General features: G+C 42.8%; 1 protein-coding gene across 1 annotated transcript; it reads left to right on the forward strand.

The window, feature by feature from the left end:
* The first annotated feature begins 4,666 nt into the window (after nt 1–4,666).
* LOC310871764 (terminal nucleotidyltransferase 5A-like) lies at nt 4,667–25,507 on the forward strand. Its single transcript, XM_083783402.1, has 2 exons — nt 4,667–5,362; nt 24,340–25,507. Exons 1-2 carry the CDS (start codon nt 5,201–5,203, stop codon nt 25,375–25,377), a joined length of 1,200 nt encoding a protein of 399 aa, XP_083639528.1. The 5' UTR covers nt 4,667–5,200; the 3' UTR covers nt 25,378–25,507.
* The last annotated feature ends 423 nt before the right edge of the window (nt 25,508–25,930 follow it).

The raw sequence follows: 25,930 nt of genomic DNA on the forward strand, positions 1-25,930 counted from the left end.
GACCAGGGCCATTAGCATGGAAAGGGCATTTTTTCCCCTGGTAGATGCCATCTTGCCAGACTCTGTGGTTAACTCATTATGTCTGAAGTAATCGCACGTGTCGAGGTTATTGCATCGATCACAAGACTGAGATGGTTCCGTGGTTATGATTGGTTACATAACTGTGGAGTCATACTTCTGTGTCTAATCCAACACTCGTGCCAGGGTGGGAATTTTACTGTCTCCCTCAAACTGGAATTGCATTCCTTCTAACCTTGAATTTCCTCCCATGTTGAAAGCTGAAGGAAAACGGGCACCGTGACCGCCTGGTGGTGGCATTCTTTTTTGACACACTTTGTTATTATTTTGTCTATTAAAAATGCATGTGATTCATCATGGCATTGTGGCCATTTGGTCTCCTCGTTAACAGCTGCAGATTCAATGTCGCAAAATTCCAATGCCACTGACTAGACGTCAATGGAAAATATTAATGCTAATGGATTATAGACCTGGCCTTAAATACAGTCTTACCAATACACGTATGAACGCTTATTCATATGAAGTCAAGTGAGTGTGTAATTATTTGACTGGATTTAAAAATAATTTATAATGCATTGAGTAATTAAGTAGGTCAGCCAGATTGCAGGAGTCCATCTCCATTAAATTGCAGTACAATAGCTGATCTACAAGCTCACAACTTGTAAGTCCACTGTTTTCACAATATTTATCTGCGAGTTAAACTAAATGTAATGGAATTGCCTGTCAGGGTAATTGTTTTTTGAGACGGGGGGGGGGGGGGGGGGGGGGGCAAGGGAAGCCTTGCCCTGTGACAGTGGCTTTTAAGATCCTCTGTTTACCATACTGTAGTGTCAGGGGAGTTGCCATGGTGACGTCAATGAACGAACACCGAGGCGGGCAGGCGGGTTGCATAACACAGAGTGACGCACACATGACAGCTTCTGAAAGACACTGACGTAACACGCACGCACGCACACACACACACACACACACACACACACACACACACACACACACACACACACACACACACACCCTCACACACACACACACACACACACACACACACACACATACACACACACACACACACACACACACACACACACACACACACACACACAATTGAATTGCCGGCGTATAACATAAGAAGCTAAACGCAGCAAGAATCAAGTCTGGCAGTAACAGTACAGTACAGTACAGTACAGTACAGTACAGACTACATAGTCTGACAGCCAATAGTCCGACAACCAATAGTCCGACAACGAATAGTCCAGAAACCAATAGTCAGACACAGCACCACTCAGTTCAGACGCTAAGTCCCTCCTCAACCCGTCCTTGTCCAATAGGCACGTTAGCAGCGAGGAGACAGGATTTATCCATATATAATCGATCATTTCAGTAGCAAGAGCATCAAAATGTCTTCTAAATCTAGTCAACCAGGCCTGCAGTACGCTATGCACTGGACAAATGTGCATGACATTATTTAAATGAACTAGAAATACGAGGAAATGGCAGAGGGAGAAACAGTATCCGACATCAACTTTAGTTAGAACTAGAAATACGAGAAAAAGTATCCAACATCAACTTTAGTTTTCATGTTGCATGGTAAGACTACGGTCATTAGTATGATTGCCATCACCTGGGTGGGTCAGTCATGTAACTTTCCTGACATTAAGCTGTGTATGTGTTCAACAAGACAGCCATGCAAAATAACATTGACAGCTATGATGTGACGAAAGCTTGTCTTGCTTATAGCAGCGGTTGCTAAACCATTTGGATTGGCATGGACAATCGCTTTTTGGGGTGGGGTTTAACGAAGGGCTAATTGCCTAAGATGTAATTCTGGGTGCTACTCTCCCTCTGCCAACCTGGGGAGAGACCCGAACTGAGCTCATGCTTCCTTCAATGCATGAGTGAGCAGGCCACTTGACAGGGGGAAGGAACGCATTATTCCAACCAGTTCCTTTTCCCTCCATCAGGTGCCGCGGCTGACCAAGGGGAGGCAGTATAGAGACCAGGATGATCATCACAAGTTTCGATATGTGACACATGGGTTACAGTGAGGTGAAATTATTGTGAATTATCATGAATGTAAAAAGTACAGAGCAGACTAATTAGTATACAGTGTACATTGCATTGCTACTGGTATTGATGATGATGATGATTTGTATTGTATACTGTATGTCTTGCATGTCTTGATGATGAAGTGAATACATATACATGCAACAATGGAAACAAGCCATCCGTTGTTGTGTTATCGCAGGTTGATTTACGCATTGCTTGTCTTGACCTATAATGAGAAAGGGCAAAACGAAGCGATTGAATCACAGGCGTTAATGTGAACACAGATATTTTATTTTTGACAGTATGCAACACAACACAACTAGTCCTGTTTTGTTTTAAAGCAAAGGAGGATGTGTCGGTTTGTGTGTGTGTGCGCATGTGTGCGTGCGTATGCGTGCATGCGTTCGTGCGTGCGTGCGTGTGTTAAAAGGCATAGCCACCGACAGTGTCACCTTTGACATGATAGGTTATGTAAAATGATCATTCCACTCTATTCAACACGTTGCTGTCGGGTGGAAACCTTTCATGTCCATAACCGTTCAATTTTTTACTATTATTTGAAGAACCTTTTCAAAATAGTGAAAAATAGCCGATCTACAAGGACACGTTGTGAGCTTGCAACACGTGTGCAACACGTGTGTACATATAGACATACATACTGTACATACATACGTACAAAGAGTGTCTACTGCACGTGAAACGTGTTGCACAAGAGACACTTCCTCCAATTAGACAAAGACCAGTTGAAAATATCATTGTTTGACCTGTCAACACTAACCCTGGGAACCACTGTGTGTGTGTGTGTGTGTGTGTGTGTGTGTGTGTGTGTGTGTGTGTGTGTGTGTGTGTGTGTGTGTATGTGTGTGTGTGTAGGATGTCTACAATATAATTCAACCATTTTAGGGATAGTTCATGCATGTGCACACCACCTTGAAGCCTTGTATTCATGGGGATTCTTTTGTTGAGTTATTGATAGAACAAAATGTTAATTGGGGTGTTTGCACACTGATCATCAAATGTCGTGTCAGTTTAATTGAAGGCTGGGTAGCCTACGTATATGTTCACGCTTTTTAGAAGGGAAAGAAAATCACACCTGCTGTGTGAAGTGAGGGGCGCTCTTATCATCACATCATCATGGCATAACATGTAGATTTGCTCAGACACATACGTACATTATCCTTTCATTGTCAATGGCAAATGTGACACGAGTTATATGAGTGACAAAAAGCTGTAGGAGGGGCTCCTCAAAAAAAGCCTGAACACATTTTCTGATGGAAACAAATAATAAGCGGGGGAACCGGGGCGGTCGTATGATTGACTGGAACAGTAAGTACGTAGTACGTTGGAGGCTATCTATATGAGAGTGACGACACTAGCGCTGACTCCCATTGTAATAATGGAATGTGGACGTGCTCATTCTATCTCAATGGGACAGTTTAAAGTTTGGAAATAGCCCATAGCATCCCGCTTTGCGGCGAGATCAAAGCGTGTCGCAACTCTCTTCTGTCGGTATTAGCCGAAAACGTGGAAGTCTATCCCCAATGCGCTATAGAGCGTTGCAGTCCCACCCCCCTACCAGGGCCCAGGAAATTATTCCCTGTTCATTTTCCTCATAGACATTTCAAAAACTATTTATTTAAAGACCTTATAAGTTATACAGCCTTTAAATAAATACTTTTTGAAATGTCTATGGGAAAAATGCATTGGGAATTATTTCCTGGGCCTGGCGTCATGAAAGGGGGTGGGACTGTCTGCGACGCTCTATAGGAGATGGATTGCTGTGGTGGAGCGCCACACCATCAGCATCATCATTGTGAGTGACACGTTGTGAGCTTGTAGCTCAGGTATTTTCAAAGATTTGGACACATATACAAATAAATAAATATAGCCTAGTTACTTTTACTTTAAGTATATTTATTTATCTACTTTATTACTCAGAACAAAGGCCTTTTACTTAACATAGTTGCCTATTTATATATTGTGGTAGGCTATTAATAGTTTTGCTTAAGTAAAAACAATCAGAGTAGCTACTTCCAGTTCCAAATCCATTCCCCACACTCATGTAGACTCTACGTCATGTGCCTGGCTGTGACGCATGTCAAGTGGGCGTGTGCGTGCTGATACTATGATTTGCTGTATGCTGTCCCCTCCAATCCATATATAATTTCGATTTATTACTAGCCTATTATTATTATTCGTCCCAGTTCGAATTCGTCATAAATTATGGTGACAAAAGTATCAAAGATATCAGAGTCAGAATAGTATGCGGCGGCCTATGAGCTGCTATTTTAGGCTATTTTTAGGCCATTTTATTTAAAGTGGTATAGGCTATAGTGTTCCTGTGGGTTTTTATACTTATTGAACCAATGAAAAGTATTAACACGAGCTCATGTGACATACTAATACATTGGTAACATTTCCTGAAAAAAGTGACTTTTTTATTTGATTTGATTTTTTACATAGGCCTACGAGGTTTCCACCGGACTACTGTAAAGTAAGTTATTCATGATGAAGTCCAGCCAATCGGAGACGCCGTATGCAAATCCCGTCACGGTAAAACCGGGCTGCTCAGCGCAGGGCACACACAACCTCTGCCGCCTGCAAGAGAAGTGTGAGTGCTTCGTGACGGACACGCACACACACACACGGACTGACTGGACTATTAGCTGACATACAGGACAACGTTCCTATTCAGAGGACAGTTTTGAAGAGTTCTTGAAAGGAAAGGAAGCGACGATTCTAATTCAAGTCAACACATCCAGAACCAGAACTACAAGTGGGCTACTGTACGTCTGTAGGCTACCTGTGGATTGAAAGAAGAAAAGGGAAAGACGCATGTTAGAAAACACTAATTTGGAGATTTGTTTTTGCAATAAGAAGTCGTGACAAAGTTCTAAAAAGGAGCGACTGTCACTGTATAGCCTACCGTTAAATTAAGAAGGCTAGTGGATTGCTCATTTCATAGATAAAGAAAAAATACATTCATAATTGAGATCAATTTAGTTCTGAGAAAGGTTCTACAGGGCGATCGAGGAGCAGCCAATATAAAACTACATTTGACCTAGCGGCTACCAGTGGATTCCTTATATACAGTCCATAATCTAAAGAAAAATAACGATATAAAAAAGTGTGTGTCATGTCCTCCGGTGCTGCTGGCTCATGTGAGCCGGGTGGGAGGTTCTGCGTGCTGTCTTGGGATCAGGTCCGGCGCTTGGACTCCATCCTCGGGGAGAGCGTCCCGATCCACGGCCGGGGGAACTTCCCCACGCTGTCCGTGCAGCCCAGGCAGATCGTACAGGTGAGAGAGATCGTTCATCATGAATTATGATTCATAATTCTATAGGCTATACGGAAAGTGTCGCTCCATCGCCGAAAATAAATATCTGTTGATTTTCTTTCTTTTGCATAACACACCATGGCCATGGCCTTAGCGTATAGCTCTGCTCCATAGCCTATAGCTCTGGTCCACAGCTCTAATGCCGTTACAATGCCGTGACTTATAGCCTAAATCAGGGTTCCTTGAAGGGGTTCCAGGGGGTCCCGACTCGCCAGAAAACTGGCTATTTATTTCAAGAAAATATTGAAAAAATGTGAGGAAAAAAATGAATTGTATATATATATATATATATATATATATAGAGAGAGAGAGAGAGAGAGAGAGAGAGAGAGAGAGAGAGAGAGAGAGAGAGAGAGAGAGAGAGAGAGAGAGATGTAAGCACAGGTGAGAATACTTGCTGGGCATTTTTGTCAGGCAGAAATGCCCAGCAAGTATTCTCACTTGTGCCACACACACACACACACACACACACACACACACACACCACACACACACACACACACACACACACACACACACACACACACACACACACACACACACACACACACACACACACACACACACACACACACACACACACACACACACAATTGTTATATTATGTTTTTAAGGGGCGCTAGCTCCTCTTATGCCCAGCTCTGCAGTGTGTACCACTACCCCATAGCGATGATTTGATTGGTTACTTTTTAGGGCTTAAAAAGTGAAGATAAAAAGTGATTGGCTGGGATGTGATCATGTATGATGATGTATAAGAACGCTGCTCACTTCACACACGTGATGTTTGAGGGGCGCTAGCCCCTCCCATATACTGCTTTTGTCCACACGTCTCAAATATCGCCATTATATAAACTTTATTACAGGCTCATGGCCCACAGGGTAAAAACATACAATACATAGAAAAAGGTAAAAATAATAAAATAAAATAAAAATAAGTTATCCAGCCCCTCAGGGAACAAATCAAAAGAGGCACTCGTGCCAGCGTCCTCTGATGGTGGATGTGAACCTGACAGAGCTACAGAGAGGGTCTGTCATCAGCCGTATTAATCCATTCAAGGAGCGGTCCAGTCTACACATGAATTTGTAGGTAAGGTTCCTCAAGAGGGCCATGAAGGTGGTGAGTCCTAGTGTACAGAATAGTGCACTAGCTCTAGTGCTCCTGGGTTTCTTGAGTAGAATGCGCAGACAGTCATTGTAGGCTACTTGCAGCTTGCGCAAGCTCTCCTTTTTAAAGTTCACCCACAATGGGGCAGTATAGAGGGGGGTGCAGTACGCTCTAAACAGGTTAACCTTAACATCAGTTGTACAGTGGTGAAATTTGCGAACCAGCATGTTTGCTTGCACATAAAGCATTCTCCTCTGTCTATACATATCTTCATCATCATCTAGTGTATCTGTGATGATGTGACCAAGATATTTAGCACTTTTAGCTACATTTACAGTCAGACCAGACAGGTAAAAATGTGGGAACCTGAGCTCCGAGTCATCCTTCGTTCTACATATCAGGACCATGCTCTTCTTAGCATTATACTTAATATTAAAGTCCAGCCCATAATTAGAGCAGATATTGAGCAGATGTTGGAATCCGCTGCTACTAGGGGATATTAAGCTCAGGTCGTCCGCGTACATAAAGTGGTTAATTAGAGTATCACCAATCATACACCCAGTATTGCACTCTTCTAGCTGCTTTGATAGGCCGTCCATATATAAATTAAAGAGGGCTGGGGATAAAATCCCCCCCTGTCTGACGCCATTGCCCACCCGAAAGGGGGCAGATAGGGTGTTGCCCCATTTGACCTGCATTTGCTGGTTGGCATACCAGTAGACCAATATACGTATTAAATTACTGGGCACACCCCTAAGCTTGAGCTTATTAAAAAGCTTATAATGATGAATAAGATCAAAAGCACGGGAAGCATCAATAAGACCAACAAACATAGTAGAACCCTGCTTTCTATATGTCTCTACTGCTTCTTTGAGAGCATATATACACATATCAGTACTATGTTTAGGCTTGAAGCCAAACTGATTGTCAGTGGTGGTTATATACATACTTAATCTGTCCAGAAGTAGTTTTTCTAATACTTTGGACAAAATGCTTGCAAGCGCTATAGGCCGGTAGTTATCAATACTACCAACTTTCCCTGACTTGTCTTTTATCACAGGGACTAGAACAACAGACAACATGGAGTCAGGTAAAGTACCATGGGTCATCAAACCAGAGAAACAAATAGAAAGCAGCACAGCCAATCTAGGACCAGCTAGCTTTAGGTGCTCAGCAGTGATATTATCTAGGCCACTGGCCTTTCTCTCAGACAGTTGCGCTATTGAATTAAAAACCTCATGGGTGTTAAAAACAGTGATTTCATTTTCATCTTCTATTTTTCCCACATGGAAAGGCTCACTTTTGACACTATTAAACAGGGAAGCATAATGCTGCCTCCAGAGTTCAGCGATGCCCACAGGATCAGTTACCCCCTCTATATTACATGGGAGTGCTACTTGAGCCCTGTTTAGGGACTTGACTTCTTTCCAAAAGTTAGTAGAATCATTATTAAGCAGATTGTCAGCCATAGAATGTGCACTCATGGCCTGCTCTTGCTTACTTATAAACCTTAATGCATATTTGTACTTGGCATTGGTTCTCTTTTTATGTTCTAGGACAGGTCCCAGTCTGGGCCTGCCAGCTATAACCCAGGCTCTATGGGCATTGTTGGCCTCAGCATGGTGGCTAGCTACATATTTATTCCACCCAGGCTTGGCCTTTTTAGGGCGTGAGAATAAAGACCTACTAGCATTCTGCAGGGCACTCACTATGTCATTGTACATGAGACAAAGGCTTTCCCCATGGGCTGGGTCGTCACAATTTACATTGGTGCAACAAATTGCATTCATGGGTAGATGCATATTAGACAATAATTCATTAGAGTAAAGAGAATATTTGAGGACATCATTTTCAGAGAGTTTGCCCCAATTTATTTTAGCCTCTTTTTCTTCATTAACCTTAGTGAGAGTTGGCACATTTTCAACATTTAAAATCATGGCAACAGGTATGTGGTCAGTCGTAGCTAACCCATAACGTATCTCCATATTAACTAACGTGGCGTGTGCATCAACAGTGGATATCACGTGATCGAGCCAAGAAGTGGTGTTCCATGCTTCGCTAATATAAGTAAAGCTTGACTCAGGCAAGAGCAGTTTGCTTGATATTACTAGGTTGGCTTCATTTGTGAATTTCTCCATATTCTTAGCAAATAAAGACTTGTTGTCTGACAGGTCAGCATTATAATCACCCAGCACATAGATACATGACGAATTGTTTTGACACTTGTCAATGAACGGAGAAATTAGGTCATATGTGTCTCTAATATGACGTAACTTTGGCAACACAAACATTAAATGCCATTGACAATGAAGGGAAAAATCATGCACGTCATATGTAGACGAGCATTGGCTAACCAGTGGCATCAATTCAGTTGTTCATGAGATGATGTATGTCCTCCTATGTCCAGATTTTGGTGTGTGTCCACAAACTTTGTCCTCACAAACATTGAATTCCCATTGACAATGAATGGAGCATGTTATGTCATAGTGAAAAATGTACATCATAGTCAAAATAATGACATCAAATTTTACATCAGTGTAAACACAAACATTGTGTAACACAAATAAACAAAACATTGATGACAAAAGTGAGGACACAGATTGTGATTGGCCGGAATGAGATGATGTATGATAATGTATGATGATAAGAGCTCCCCTCACTTCACTCACTTTTCTTTTTTTGAAAACTTGTGAAATGCATGGAACATTGTGCATAATGAGTATTTTACTTTTGGTAGGCCTACTTTGAACTATATTTTCAACTTTTGTAGCCTACTTTCACTCAAGTACATTTTCAAATTTCAATACATGACTTTTTTACTTGTAACAGAGTGTTTCTACATTGCGTATGATAACTTTACTTAAGTAAAAGTACTTCTCCCATCACTGGCAAATACATATTAATTTGGGGGTCTTTGACATTATTATGAAAGGGTTTGATAAACACGTCTTGCTGTTGGATCATGGCATAATGATGGTGTGTGTTTTTTTTGTAGCATCGTGTCATTATTATAGTGTCAGAGTGATTATCATTTCCCGTTTCCCAAACTTTTGGGAACCACTGACGACACGTTTCCACTCTGTCACTTAATGCTTTCTGCTACCAACCAACCGCATCTGACCCACGGCTGTCAAAATATATGACTGAAGGATATATACTGCTGACCAAAGTGACCATGAATGGCAGACAGACAGACAGGCAGGCAGGCAGGCAGGCAGGCAGGCAGGCAGACAGGCAGGCAGACAGACAGACAGACAGACAGACAGACAGACAGACAGACAGACAGACAGACAGACAGACAGACAGACAGACAGACAGACCAAATAACGCAATGTTTACATATACTTATAGCTAATACAGGCAACTTCCAGTGTTTGTACACAGAAGTGAGTGATGTTGTCAAACCCCCCCTACCATAGTCATTCTATTGGCCAAGCCATGTTACTTCAGGCTATGGGTTGTTACTGCTCCCCATGGGAAGGATGCATCAGATATCTGCACTTGCAAAAAAATGAATATCCGTGAAATATCTTAGTTACAATGAAATTGAGTTGACATGTTTTATTTTTTCCGGTATAGCTGTTTCATAATCACAATATCACTCGAGTCCCGTCGTCACCTAGCCCCTGAAATGCTCTGAATTCCGCCTCACACGTCTATCAAACTGACCAAGAAAATGAGCAAGTGGCTCTCAACATAAATTGTCTTTTATTTGGAATCTGTACATATACAATATATATTCCAGCTCAAATACCCCAGCCACAGGGGTGGGAAGATTACTTTTAAAAATTCTAAAAATTGTAGTCAGTAACGTAATCTGATTACCACAATTAAAAAAAGTAGGGGGATTTTGGATTACTTTCAAAGCTGACTGTCTTCAGAGAAACCACGTGGCATTTAGAATAAAAATGCTGACTTCTGGCCATGTTTATGGAAACTATACTGTATGTTCCCTCCATTTCCACCCACAGTCCATCCGGGCTATATACTGCAACCTCAACGTAAACGCCAATAAAACAGCTTAGAAAAGTGGATAAATTGCCTTCGTCACTCTCTTCACAATACCAATGGCATTGCCCGTGTGCAAGTTAGACAGAATGACGGACAGGTACCCTCACAAAAAACATGCATTAATCCTGGTCTCTAAACTGCCTCTCCCTGGCCAGCCGGGGCGCTTGATGGAGGGGAAAGGAACTGGTTGGAATGACGTGTTCCTTCCAAGTCCAACCAGGGAAACTCCCCCTGTCAGGTGTAAAGGAGCAACTTGGACACTCAGGCATGAAGGAAGCATGAGTTCAAGTCCGTTGCTCTACCCATGTCCCCCATATATGGGGACTAGGTTGGCGGAGAGTGTGTAGAGCCCAGCATCACATTAGATAATTGACAGGGTGAAACATGGGTTACAAAATCGTGGGATAAAAAATATTTAAAAAGAAGAATGACTGACAGAGGTTTCTTAAATTTATAACAGGATAGTAAGTAAAAGTAGGATGGTAGGATTTAGCCTGCATGCATGTTTTTAGAAGTATTGTTTTCTCATGTATACCGTTTTGCCTGTAACCTTGCCTGTTAATATTGCAGGTTAATAAGTATATCCTCTAATTAGCATAGAACGTCCTTCAGTGAAATAAATATGTAATTTTTCAAAGAGGTTCTCCATTAACCCTCCGTGTTTTGGAAGTCTAGCTGACATACCCTTATGCTATCGTCGCCGTCAGGCAGAAACCCCGTATCTCTGCATTTAAAAAACAAAACATACAAGGTTTCCACCCGATACCGACGACTTCCTCTCCTTGCACCGTCCTGTTGGAAAACAGAGCGCCCCAAACACTTTCTTTCCATTAAGCGGGGAGAGGGAGTCCTTTCCTTCTGGAGGGCCCCCCTTGAATGGGGGTGTTTGTTTTAAAGGTTAACATTTAAATAACATCTGCTTGTGGTATGGCCGAGACCAGGGCCCTAGCAGAGGAGAGGGAGAGCGAGAGGAGAGGGGAAGTAAGAGGAGAGGACAGCTTGTGGTATGGCCGAGACCAGGGCCCTAGCAGAGGAGAGGGGGAGGAGAGGAGAGTATGGCTCAGACCGGGCCCTACAGGAATAAGAGAGGTTTGTGTATCTGTCTGCTGTTTGTGTACCTGTCTCTGTAGGACAGACGCTTGACGACGTGATACCCATTGTGCCTGAGAAATGTATAAACCCAGCTGTATACATACTGTGATGAGGATGGATAGGTAGGTAAGTAGGTACTAGGTAGGTACGTAGATAGGTAGGTAGGTAGGTACTAGGTAGGTAGGTAGGTATGTAGGTAGGTAGGTAGGTAGGTAGGTAGGCTGGCTGGCTGCATGCTTTCTATACCTGGAAAGTTAGCATGCAATTGCATTATACTGCCATTGTGTTCACGTTTTTGAAATGAGCAAATCTGCCTACCGATGATGGCACTGGTATAGGCAGGTCTCAGTCTGAATGGTCCACAGCCCTACTCCTGAGGCGCAGAGAGTGAGTAGACACAAATGCATTAGTGAGGACCAATTTTAAGAAGATTGGCTGAAAAATGGGTGAGACTGAGATGCTCCATCAAAAGCAACACCATGTCATTTTGTCCAATCTTTATGGTAGAGCATGTTAATACAATATTACGTGTAGAATTGGGGTGGTTGTATTTTGTCTCTAGATCATTTACATGTCAAAGGTCAAGTCTCTACTAGACACTGATGGTCAAGACTCCACCAAGCAAGCGGGCAGGCTCTATTAGCTCAAAGGTAAAAAAATAATATCAGCACATATCAGGACACCGGGTTCAAATCCATAGAAGACAGAAGAGGAAAGTTACATCGTGCTGCTTTAAGTTATCACCGGGGGAGGTATGGAGGGTTTGGTGTGTTTGTGTTGGACACAGAAAAGACTTGTTGTAAATTGATCGTGTTCCAACTCATGCTATATAACCACGAAACATGCATGGACCCAGAGAGCAAAGCTGATGTGTCTACACTACAGTGTAGTGTAGTGTGTGTGTGTGTGTGTGTGTGTGTGTGTGTGTGTGTGTGTGTGTGTGTGCGCCCCGCGTGTGTGAGTGCGTGTGCGTGTGCATGTGTGTATACGTATTATATAACTTGTGTGGGCCAAATGTCCCAACCAGTATAGTAAAGAATCTGAATCAGACTCACAAGAGAAATGATTGTTTCATGCTTAAGAAATATTTTAAAACCTAGGGCTAACAATTAGGAAAAGATTCCGTTTCAGGGTTTAGGATTAGACATGAGATTAGGTTTAGGGTTCAGGATTAGAGTTAATGCAGGTCTACACAGCAGCTGCTATGCTCACGCACCTTATATAATATCCTATCAGGTAGCATGTGTAAATATGTTTTTTTAAAGCTAAGAGACCCTTTGGTTGTACCGTTTGTAGCAAAAGCTTGTAAATGAACTAAGAGACCCTTTGGTTGTATCATTTGAAGCAAAAACTTGTGAATAATCTAAGAGACCCTTCCATTGTACTGTTTGTAGCAAAAGCACCTTTTGTGGTAAAAGAGCTCGAACCTTCTTTCTTTTCCTGCCTTTATCTCATCTAACAACCCCCCCCCCCCCCCCCCCTTCTTCACTTTCTTGGAAAAATGACACGATGGGAACTAAGCACAAAAACATATTTCACCAACTTTTTTACCTGTAAAACTGTGATGTAACAATATAGCTGAGCCTGATTCTGATTAGTTGTGGGCCAGTGTCACACATCACAACTTGGAGAGCAGCTAAATTTCAGCTTTCGTTGAGCTAGTTTCATATAGTTTTGTATATATTTAGATTGTGTGATTGTGTGTGATTGTGTGATTGTGTGTGTGTGTGTGTGTGTGTGTGTGTGTGTGTGTGTGTGTGTGTGTGTGTGTGTGTGCGTGCGTGCGTGCGTGCGTGTGTGTGTGTGTGTGTGTGTGATTTATGCGTTTCTGGTTTCCCCATTGTGTGAGTTTACTGGAAGCAGGGCTTAACTCTGTCAGACCAGTGGTTATCAACCTGGGGGTCGGGACCCCCAGTTTTCTCACTCAACAGTAAACAAGGTATACAAGATATCTGCACATTTCAAAAGTGACAGTTTGAATTGACTGCCAAGCACAGAATATTCAGTCATGTGGTCTTTTCTGTGGTGTACGGTACTATAGATGGTGCTCTTGTCTTCACCAACGACACCGTATCCAATGATACTAGGTTGCTAGCAGACGGATACAACCGGAAATTATCCGGAAGTGCAAATTTCGTCTGCAGTTTGCCTCCTCGTTATCAGATTTAGAAAAACACATTTATCACGGATTCTCTTCCCAGATTGCGTTTTGGGTCAAAACAGGCTATATCTTTAACGGACGGCCCATAACTAAAGAATCGATGATCGCGGTTCCAAAATGTATGTTTCGGGTGAATTAGAATAAGATTGTGGAAAATAGCAGATCAACAAGCTCACAACGTGTCGCAGAGTGAGCTTTGTAGATCGGCTATTTTCTGCACACAGCTATAAATCAGGCATTATGATGCCCATCAAGATCCATTATAGTCGACTAAAATCAACTATAGATTTAGTCGAATAAAATGAGACCAAACATTTCAGATGACTAAAATATGAGTAAAAGTGGAATTCTATTCTAAAGACTATGACTAAAACTAAATCAAAATCAGCTGTCAAAATCAACACCGCAGTGTGGTAAAGCTGAAGTCCTGGCTGCGTTGCGTGCCAGGACTGTAAACAGAGCCCTGAGGCACGCCATTGTTGGGACTGCAGTAATGTGATGACACCTACAAACCTCTAGCCTGGGCCCAGGAGATAAACGCTCTGGGTTCATTCAGTTTAGTCTGGCTCATTAACGCATGCTGATTCCACCCATTCCATTACGTATCCATGTTTTCTTTCTTTTATACCCCCCTTTTTTGTACCATGCCTGTTTGTTCTGGGGAGTCAAACCAGAAACGGGATTGTGTCAACGGTAATTTTCAACTTACAGTAGAGACACATGGATCTAAGTGGCTCAATAGAAGAGCAGGGAGACGAAATACAACCACCTCAATTATATAAGTTATTAACATACTATACCATACAGATTGGACAAAATGACATTTTGGGGGGGAAGGGGCCTAGCATAGACCCCTATGGAGGTTTAAGTGTGTTGACACTATGACGCTGAATTTATTTGCGACAGTAGCAACGAAAAACTCCCCATTAACCTGAAGAAACATCAGGCAGATCCAGGCTCTGCCTCGACCGTGGCTCTCTTTCGACGGTGAATGAGAGAAAGGAGAGAGACTGAGAGAGATACAAGCAAAAAGTGACAATAGCAGGAAAAAACTGTCCAATAAACTATCACTGCAATTATTATACAAGTAGTAGCAACAGCACTAGTGAGAACCATGACAGCAATAACATTAATAACAGGTGCGTTTCCAAGCTATTGTCAACACCAGACTGTCTGCTCCATTTGCGACTTTTCTGTTCTCATTCTCTATTTTTTACAAGGCCCTCGCACCATGTCACAGGAAGTGTCTCCCCCCCCCACACACACACACACAACAGGAAGTGTTTCCCCCTACGCTTGCTCAGCTCCAACAGCCTTTAGTGCGTCACGAGGGACCACAGGTAATTGGGTGATGTTGGGGCGGTGGGTGCACAGCCATGCTTCCGAACGGACACCCCCATCCACATTATGGTGTGTTGTTAAAACGTTAAACACAACCAAATGTTGGTCCCTTCCAGGCGGAATAAGCAAAAAAAAACATGTCAAACTGCCACAGGGGAATCCCTTCACATAAACCCTACCTTCAAAGAGGAGTTTCCGTCACATGTGATGCGACAATAAAGTTTGTGAAGTTAAAAATTTCAAAGGATTTCTTTTTTCAGCACTTGCTCATAAATGTTTAACGTCGATGTCTGATGAAAACCTTGTATGTCCAAAACGTTTAGGAAACATAAAAAAGGAACCTGTGTTCGTTAACACATAATTCTCATCGCTTCAGTAGGCCGATTTATAAAACCCACAGACACAAAAAACATAAAATGTTGAAAAATTGACATACAAGTTTTCTCCCTTCAAATATACTGTTCCTTCAAAAAAGGAGGGTTTTATTTTAACCCTTTAACGTCAATTCTAAAAGTATTCTAAATCCTAACAGTTTTTGGTCAGCGTATTTGGTCAGGGGACGTCAATGTTTTTCACGCCAAGGACACCCTAGCTGAGAGAGAGATGAAGCAGGGACCCCCACTACATACTGTAGAAAATTGTGTTGCAGATTAAACCTTTTCATATATTTCAATTTCATAGACTTGTTTGAAAGCACTGACAGCCCCACCCCCAGCTATTCATTTCAATGGAAGTTGCCCAGTGGCGTTTTGAAGCACCCGGAAGAACACTCAATTTTCGATTTGACAGCTGGTGGTCAAAATGTGTAAGTGCGAACTAGAGCTCCATGTTAAACCCCAGCTGCACGCTGGTTACTCGTGCTAAAAGCATGGGCCCACCTGCAGTTCCAGCTTTGACCAGTAGGGCCGACGGCTTCAACGTTGGCCAGCCGCTCTTGAGTGTTGAACTTGACCGTTGACTCTTATCAGGCATCTGCACCAAATCTCTTCACAGGAAAATAGCAGATCTACAAAAGATATGATATTGTCAGTGAATGTTCCCTCAGAGTGTAGGGATTCTAGAGTTCAAGTGGTTAATGTAAAAAAGTTCCTATACCACACAAAGATTTGGCAGCCCCTAGGGGAGTTCCGGACCCCCTGTTGAAGACCCCTGCTCTTAGTTTATTTCCTCCTCGCTGACCATCTGTTGTCGCTCTGCAGTGCAGTCCAGTGTGGGTAAAGTTACCTGCACCTTTATAATTCAAAGTGCTGGGAAACCCCACAAAATAGATACAGATAAACCTCCTTTGTAGGGAAATGGGAATTCCTGTCGACGCCGTAGCGCCATAGAGGATCCCTTTGAAAAGGTGATGTTTTTCACATCCTGACCTTTTCAGGTTTAACATTTGAACCTTTCTATCTGTCCTTTTCTTTTTTAAACGGGAGTGTCCCTTTTCATTGTGTCTTTAAAGCATGCCTGTACTTTGCAGTCTGTTTCCACTATAGGCTTTTTATATGCGTGAACAAAAGGTGAGGGGCCTTTTCTGAAAACAAAGCAGGGTTTAAAATGAAGCACAAACGTTGTGTAACTTAATGGTATTAATTGTATCGTGCCCTGAGGGATCTCACCCTCCCATTTATGCTCCTCCTTACAGCTTAAAGGAGCCATTTTCAACCTCTCTTCATATCGTTGCTGTCGGGGCAGAAACCTTTTTATCTCCATATTCTAGCTTGCTTGTGTGTAACCTATACTTGATCATACTACTACAGTGTCACACAAAAGCTTCAAAAGTAGCATAGCTTCATATAATTTGTGCTCACTGCTCATATAAGATGACACATTTGTTTGTCTCTTTGGAGGGCTGTGGACAGTTCAGGAATCCACCTGCCAGTGTCATAATCGGTAGGCAGGTTTGGTTTAAAAAGAAAAAAGAAAAATCTGTTTTATCAATACAAGAACAATGGCTTCCATTATACTGCCCTACAAAGTCAACGTTATTGCACGTTGGATTTGTAGGGCAGTATAACATGCTAACTTTCCAGAAATAGAAAGCCTGCAGTTTTTATCAGTTTGGAATCCCCATCGATGATGTCACTGGTTGGCATGGTTTCTGATTTCTGAACTGTCCACAGACCACCAATGAGACAAAAAAATGTGTCATCTTATATGAGCAGTGAGCACAAATTATATGAAGATATGGTTGAAAATGAGTGACGTCATGGTCAGTTATACATGCAGTAGTAACAGTATCACAATGTAGAAAATAGAAATACAGTGCATTAGTACAAGTAAAAGGCCTTTGTCCAAAAAGTAGCCTGTACCAAAGGTACCAAGAGTAAAGTACTCACCCCCTCACTCACCCAGTCCCTAGCACTCCACTCTCCCTATATCTCCTCCTGCCTCGGTTGATGCTAATGACTTACCAAGAAATGGCTATCATGCAGACATACTGTACACTACAGTATGTTGGCCACTCGCTCTCATGTTTTATAGTTTGTTGTTTCTTGACCACAATGCTTAGAATGTAAATTGTATGCTATTTAAAAAGATGTTAAGGTTCATTGTTTTCATGGTATCCTATGGTACTGTAGGTTAAGTGTAGTAAAATGGAATGGAAAATGGAAGTAATCAAGTGAATGGTCTAAACATGTGTCTTATCCGGGGGCCTCCATGTGCCATATGCCTATATGTTATTATTATCATGACATTTTAACTGCATATTTTCAGTTTACATATTTTTTATTGAGCTGTTGTTTTGTCTAGTTGTTGTGTTGAATATGGAAACAAGCCTCTGGGTTTTTTTGAGTCTGTCATCCATTTTGCCGTCCATTTTAACTCATACCACCTATAAAATATTATATCAATCCCAAGCCAATATTATGAAGTCAGTACAAATTACAGCACTGCTCAAATGATTTGTTCCATATGTTGATCCTTTCCCACATGTCCTTCCTCTTTGATGTCTCCCTTTTGACTGATACCTGTCCATTAAAACTCTAGACGGGCCCGCCCCAAAGTTATTTAGTGCAAAGTCTGTACAAGACGTGATGTCTCTCTCAAGTCTCAAGGCAGGCAAATACCATCTTCATTTGCCCTGCAGCCGGAAAAACTAGAGTTCTCAACATGCCTGAAAATTAAGGCCCGGCCCTACCTGGGCCCTCATCAAACCCTATACACTCAAGACACTGCCCTCACTGCCATGCACCCATAGATCTCCATATACAGTATGGAGCTGACCTGTTCTGACATTCCATATGCTGATCTGACCTCATCAAACCCTGTAGACTCAAGACACACTCCATACATGGCCAGACCTCATCAAACCCTCTACACTCAAGACACTGCTCCGCTGCCACCCTTAGATCTCCATATATGGAGCTGACCTGTTCTGACATTCCATATGTTGATCTGACCTCATCAAACCCTGTACACTCCAGACACGCTCCATATATGGCCAGTACATAATTCATTCCATATGTTGATCTGACCCCCCATGCCAAAGCACCAGCGCTGGCCCAGCAGTCTGCTGTCACCCAGGTGGATGCGTGCACGCGACCTGAGGACGTTTCTCACCCTCAGGGCGTCTTACTGGTAATAATACAAAAGGAACAGTTTTGGACATCCACCCGACAGCAACAAAATCCTTTATTTATTCAATCCCTTTTTGTTAGTTGTTGTGAGTCACAGATATTGGCATTGGCCTTGTGTATCGCTGAGTACATCCTTCTTAATAATCTCCATGGATTAGATGGTCATTAAAAAGGAATTTGGTGACATTGTGAAATCACGCCGTGTGGACAACATCCTTTAGCTTCTTACATGATCGCCTGGCTGCAGTGGTGGAAAGTAACTAAGTACATTTACTTAAGTACTGTACTTTAGTGCAATTTTGAGGTATTTGTTCTTTACTTGAGTATGTCAAATTTTCCGTAGCCTACTTTTACTTTGAATCGCTGATTATAATGTTTTATTATGATTGCTTTTCTAAATAAATCCAATCAAATCAAAGTCTGATTCACGGCAGCTGTGTTTTGGATGGCTTGAGAAGGAGCTGGCATTTGGAAAGCAAACAACTTTTGTACATTTGTACATTGTACATTTACTCAAGTACAACCTCTACTCCATTACTTCTCAGAGTCAGAGGCAAACCGTTGTGCTTCTTACGTGTATTATTATTATTTATAGGGGAGGAGCTCGTACATTATTTATTGAGAATGAATTAGAGCACCTTATCAATCCTGCTTTTTGATCCGGGCTCCTATCGAGCCCACTATTGATCTTTTTTTGTATTATTTTGTGGAAAGACGTGAGACGAACAATTCGGAACAAAAACGCTATCATTTCTTATTGGCCAGTTTTGACTGAGTTTGTGGCAAAAGTTAATAATAATAATCATAATCATAATAGCCCATTATTAAAACAACCAGTTTCAAGTTTAGACGTGGGCCGCTAACAGGCTTTAGGTTTATTTAGTCAACTAAATCTACAGTTGATTTTGTCAATAAAAATGGCATTGTGATAGCCGATCTACAAGCTCAAGCAACGCGTTGCACTGCAACACCTTGTAAGATTGTAGATCTGCTTTATTTGGGGCACAACACCTGAACAATTCTCATCTTTAAGTACCAATATTTTTGTACTTTTACTCAAGTACATTTTGATTTCTGGACTTTTACTTGTAACAGAGCATTTCTATATTGCAGTTTTGATACTTTTGAAACATTTGAGCAAAGCATATAAGTGCCCTACATATTATAACTAGAAAAAGTGCCCTTCCGGGCACAGGTCTCCACCAGGTTATCCACAGATCCGTGCAGTTAGAGGTAAAAACACTTTTCGGCCAGTTATAGCGCCACCTTGAGGCTGAGTTGAAATTGTTCATGTGGCATTTCGTCCTCGGCCTAGTGGGAATGTGGGTGCACAATTTCACGGAAATCACGCGATGTGTTCATGATTTGCAGCATTTTGTTTGAAACTGAGCACTCCTGTGAACTTTGGAAGCCAATCTTAACCAATCAGGATGGAGTCTGATAAATCTGAAAGACCCGTTTCGTTGAATGGCTCTAGAGAGACTGTGTACCAATTTGCGTGATGTTTGGACAAAATCTGTAGGTGTACTGTGCAAAAACTTGTTTTGCACAAAGCGGCCTCCTGGTGGCGCTATAACAGGCCGTTCTGGAAAGTTTGGGGCAGAGGTTCATGGTTGGCATCCAGGGAGTGTGTGTGCAAAATATGGCATAGAAAAACTTGTTTTGCACAAAGCGGCCTCCTGGTGGCGCTATAACAGGCCGTTCTGGAAAGTTTGGGGCAGAGGTTCATGGTTGGCATCCAGGGAGTGTGTGTGCAAAATATGGCATCGACCGGGTTAACGGTGGCCGAGATTAGCTGTTCACGGACACACGGACACACGGACACACGGACGGACACGCGGACGGACGGAGTGCAAAACATACTCTCCCCACATGCCTTCGGCCTGGTGGAGACAACAACAGTGCAGTTGACACAGGGGTGAAAAATGGTTTACAAAATTGTGGGATAAAAAATATATTAAACTAGAAAAAGTGCCCTTCCGGGCACAGGTCTCCACCAGGTTATCCACAGATCCGTGCAGTTAGAGGTAAAAACACTTTTCGGCCAGTTATAGCGCCACCTTGAGGCTGAGTTGAAATTGTTCATGTGGCATTTCGTCCTCGGCCTAGTGGGAATGTGGGTGCACAATTTCACGGAAATCACGCGATGTGTTCATGATTTGCAGCATTTTGTTTGAAACTGAGCACTCCTGTGAACTTTGGAAGCCAATCTTAACCAATCAGGATGGAGTCTGATAAATCTGAAAGAGCCGTTTCGTTGAATGGCTCTAGAGAGACTGTGTACCAATTTGCGTGATGTTTGGACAAAATCTGTAGGTGTACTGTGCAAAAACTTGTTTTGCACAAAGCGGCCTCCTGGTGGCGCTATAACAGGCCGTTCTGGAAAGTTTGGGGCAGAGGTTCATGGTTGGCATCCAGGGAGTGTGTGTGCAAAATATGGCATCGAAAAACTTGTTTTGCACAAAGCGGCCTCCTGGTGGCGCTATAACAGGCCGTTCTGGAAAGTTTGGGGCAGAGGTTCATGGTTGGCATCCAGGGAGTGTGTGTGCAAAATATGGCATGGACCGGGTTAACGGTGGCCGAGATTAGCTGTTCACGGACACACGGACACACGGACGGACACACGGACGGACACGCGGACGGACGGAGTGCAAAACATACTCTCCCCACATGCCTTCGGCCTGGTGGAGACAAAAAGTGTGCAGTGTGTGTGTGTGTGTGTGTGTTTGCCAGGGCTGTGTAGACGGGAGAAGATGCTCTCAGTCTGGGCTAGAAAAGAGAGTTGAAAAGTTCAACAAAGCCTTCAGCTGTCGTGCCTCTGTCTGTCTGTCTGTCTGTCTGTCTCGCAATGTGGTGTGAGGCTTTTTGATTGATTGATTGAAATATTTATTAACAGTTTGTAGAATTTACAGTACATTTTAAGCACAAACTCAATACAAAGACTGTCAACTGTGAGTGGACGACCCAATTAAGCATTACACTTGTTTACGACGCGCTGTGAGCTTGTAGATCGGTTATTTTCACTGCTTTTGTGCAACACTCTTGTGCGATGAAGTAGAATGTTAATTAATAATTACGAATAAAGGTACACGTTTGAAACATGGAGATACAAGGTTACTGCCCGACAGCAGCGGCACTTGGACTTTCTCCAGCCTTTAAAAAAAAAAGGAAAGTTAGACAGACAGGCTCTGACTTGTCGTTTTCCATAAGTAATATATAGTAAGTAAGTAATATATCTGTCTGTCTGTCTAGAACCGATAACAATATGAACTTCAAACTATAGCTATCACATAATTGTAGTTGAGTAAAAATGACAATATTTGCCTCTGAGACGTATAGTGGAGTAGAACTATCAAGAAATGGAAATACTTAAAGTAAAGTAAAAGCACCTACGTATAAGCACACTTGTCTTTAGCCTACTTAGATACTTTCAAGCTTACACTGTTGGACTTGTTTTCTTCCCTTTATTAGTTACACTCTGGTAGAGAGATAGTAATCTGATGGCAGAACATTATTCTTTTTAAAGTTTTTAAGATTTGCCTGAATGCATCAAATTCTGCCAAATTGTCTGCTTGCCTTGCATCAATATACTGTAATAATCCAAGGTAAGAAGGAAATATGTGCTATGCAAAGAATGAGTTATGAGAGCAATTATGACTTCATGGAGTATTTAATTAGCCTACAGTTTTCTAAATTGGTTTGCAGCCTATACTTGATAGTACAGATTAAAAATACAGTACAGTAAAGATCCTGTTCATTTATCCATTTGTAACTCTTGTGTACACTCTCACGGTTAGATTAACACTGAGGACTACATGTATGACCAAAGATATATATTTAGTAGTTTGCGCTGCAAAATGTTAAGAATATCATATTGGAAGTAAAGTATTTCTATTAGGATTCTGATCCATAAAGCATTTTTTTTTTACTTTTAGGACACATACTGTTGGATGCAATTAGGGATGCTCCGATCAGGTATTTTGGGACCGATCCCGATCACCGATCGTTTTCCTCATGATCTGATGATACCGATGATACTGATCTGATGATAACGAACTTGTGTGTATTTCCAAAATTGTCAAAACCCATGTCAAAACTGTTCCTGTGTGTGGGGAGGAAGGGGAGAATGTTTAGGCCTGTCACAAAGATGCAAAATAATATTATACTATATATCTGATTGACATTTATACCACTTAAACAGTGTAAAAGATCGGTTTCTCCAGATAGGGTATATTGCCGATCACAGATAGGGTAAATTGCAGATCATCGATCGAAGTGAATATCAGCCGATATGGCCAATTGGTGGCCGATTATCGGTGCATCTCTAGATGCAATGCATTTGTTTCATAAGCCTGTGTAAATGCGTAATAAATGCATAACGACTGTCAGTGGCAGTAAATTCTATACTGCACTGATTCTGAGCAGGTCAATTGTCAGGCATACCAGGCCGTGAAATATAGATCATACCGTAATGTATAGTAGGTACAATATGTTTCTACAACATCAGCTATAAGCAATGGTTCTCAACTCACTCACTGCCAGATATTAATTCATTAATCGCCAACGATTTTCAGTGAAAGCCAACGATTTTCAGTGAAAGCCAACTATTTTCAGTGAAACCCTTATTTTGAAAGTTCCACTGCAGCCCAAAACGTAAACCGGATGTGGTATATAAACATGAGACGCGTCATGAGCTTGGAGATTGACTCTTTTTCAGCACACAACACTGCCATGCGCCGATGGGACATAAATTAAGCAATCGAATGTACAAATCTAAACAACATCTAAACAAAGACAATTAGCACGGCACTGCGCTGGCATCGTGACCTGCACTCCTGGGTAGTGCCGGTACAACAGCTGCAGTCCAGTGTCATCAGATGTTTGCACTGATCACAGATAAAACATGGATTAAAGAAGAAAGTTTTCTTTGTTACACTTCCAATCCACCTCTCTCTCTCTCTCTGTGTGCTTTTATCTCGTGTTCAAATAGAAGGAGTGTAACGGGAGCATTTCGGAGGCAACAATAGTAGACATTAGCATATCAAAGGGGAAATATCCCATTTTACCTGTGCTGACTGTACCCATGTGCATGGCTGCCTTTTCCACGATAGAGTTCCTCTGATCATCGTTTGTGAATACTGATCTGAGCCAGACTGATATACTCAATCCATACATCGGAGGACATTATTTGACTTTTTTAGGATGACTTGAAACAAGTCCCCAGGACCTTTTTGTGTGTTATTCTTTTAGCCTTAATGTCTTACTGTACCATGTGTTATTTACATTCTTAAGTTCGGACTTATAAAGTATTACATTTTTAACTTCGGTATTAGCAATTATGCAGCCAATAGTTAATATAGCATCACAATCATTGTAATTATGTTCTATCTATTTAGGCTATATGTTGGATATTCAAAAACAGCAGATCTACAAGCTCACAGCCACACTGTGACCATATATATATATATATATATATATATATCTTTATAACACAAATCTTCTCTTCTGGGGGTCCCAGGTACAAAACATTTTCAGATGGGGCTGAGTTTTAATTTACATAAAAAAGAGAACCGGTGGTCTAGGTAATTGGCATCGGTAACAGACCCACATTTAGGTCTGACACAGATCATTCATATCGCTCTCCCTCTCTCTCTCCCAGGTGGTCAGGGCTCGGCTGGAGGAGAGGGGCATTACGGTGCGTGACGTCAAGCTGAACGGCTCGGCGGCCAGCCACGTGCTCCACCAGGACAACGGCCTGGGCTACAAGGACCTGGACCTGATCTTCGGCCTGAGCCTGAGTGACGACAGGGCCTTCCGCCTGGTTAGGGATGTGGTGCTGGACAGCCTGGTGGACTTCCTGCCCGAGGGTGTGTGCCGACAGCGCATCACTGCCACGGCCCTCCAGGAGGCGTACGTTCAGAAGCTGGTGAAGGTGTGCACCGAGACGGACCGCTGGAGCCTCATCTCGCTGTCCAACAACACGGGCAAGAACGTGGAGCTCAAGTTTGTGGACACGCTGCGGCGGCAGTTCGAGTTCAGCGTCGACTCCTTCCAAATTCAGCTTGACTCGCTGCTGCTGTTTGACCGCTGCTCCGAGACGGCCATGTCCGAGGCCTTCCACCCCACCGTGACAGGCGAGAGTGTCTATGGCGACTTTGAGGAGTCGCTGGGCCACCTGCGCACAAAGACCATCGCCACACGCAGCCCCGAGGAGATCCGTGGCGGCGGCCTGCTCAAGTACTGCCACCTGCTGGCGCGCGGCTTCCGGCCGGCATCCGAGGTGCGGATGAAGCAGCTGCAGCGCTACATGTGCTCACGCTTCTTCATCGACTTCCCCGACATCGGCGAGCAGCACCGCAAGCTGGAGGCCTACCTACAGAACCACTTCGCCGGCATAGAGCACAAGCGCTACGAGTGCCTGGCGACGCTGCGGCGCGTGGTGGACGAGAGCACCGTGTGCCTCATGGGCCACGAGCGGCGCCAGACGCTGGCACTCATCTCGGCGCTGGCGCTGCGCGCCATGGCCGAGCAGAACGCCATCCCAGCCCTGGCCAACGTCACCTGCTACTACCAGCCGGCGCCATACGTCAGGGACGTCAACTTCAGCAACTATTACGTGGCGCGCGTCCAGTCACTGCCCGGAGTCGCCGCCGCACAGTGCAGTAACTCTTACCGGACGTGGCTGCCTTGCAGCTGAATTCTCCAGGTGTTTTGTTCCGGGATTTTATTTGGGGGGGGGGGGGGGTTCTTAGGATTGCTTTTTTTGGCAGATGCACACCTCAAAAGGCTGGTGACAGGTGCATAGGGCAATAGAGCATATATTAAAAAGGTATCTAAAAACAAAGAAAGGGTCCTGCACACTGTCAAACACTTGCCAAAATGTTGCTCGTTATAATCCATAAAGAGAAACATTTTGGCAAGTGTCTGACAGTGTGCGAGACCTTTTCTTTGTTTTTCAAAAATACCTTTTTAATATTTATTAGGATTGCTGACATGTTTTGAAAGCTTTTTATGTCGATGTGAGCAGAGCAGTCCAGTTAGGGCTTTGGTGCTCAACATGTGGGGACCACCAGCGGTACAAATGGGACAATTTGGTCTGGGACTCTGAGAGTGTGCAAGTGGGACCAAATGGACCCGTTATGTGTCTGTCATTCTGAGAGCATAAATGGACCCATGTGTCATTTTGTGTCATTTTGATAGTGTACAAATGGAACCAGACTGATCAATAAGTGTTCATTTGGTTCCATTTG

Source organism: Protomyctophum parallelum (assembly GCF_964188405.1).
Source record: "Protomyctophum parallelum genome assembly, chromosome: 1".
Lineage (NCBI taxonomy): Eukaryota > Metazoa > Chordata > Actinopteri > Myctophiformes > Myctophidae > Protomyctophum > Protomyctophum parallelum.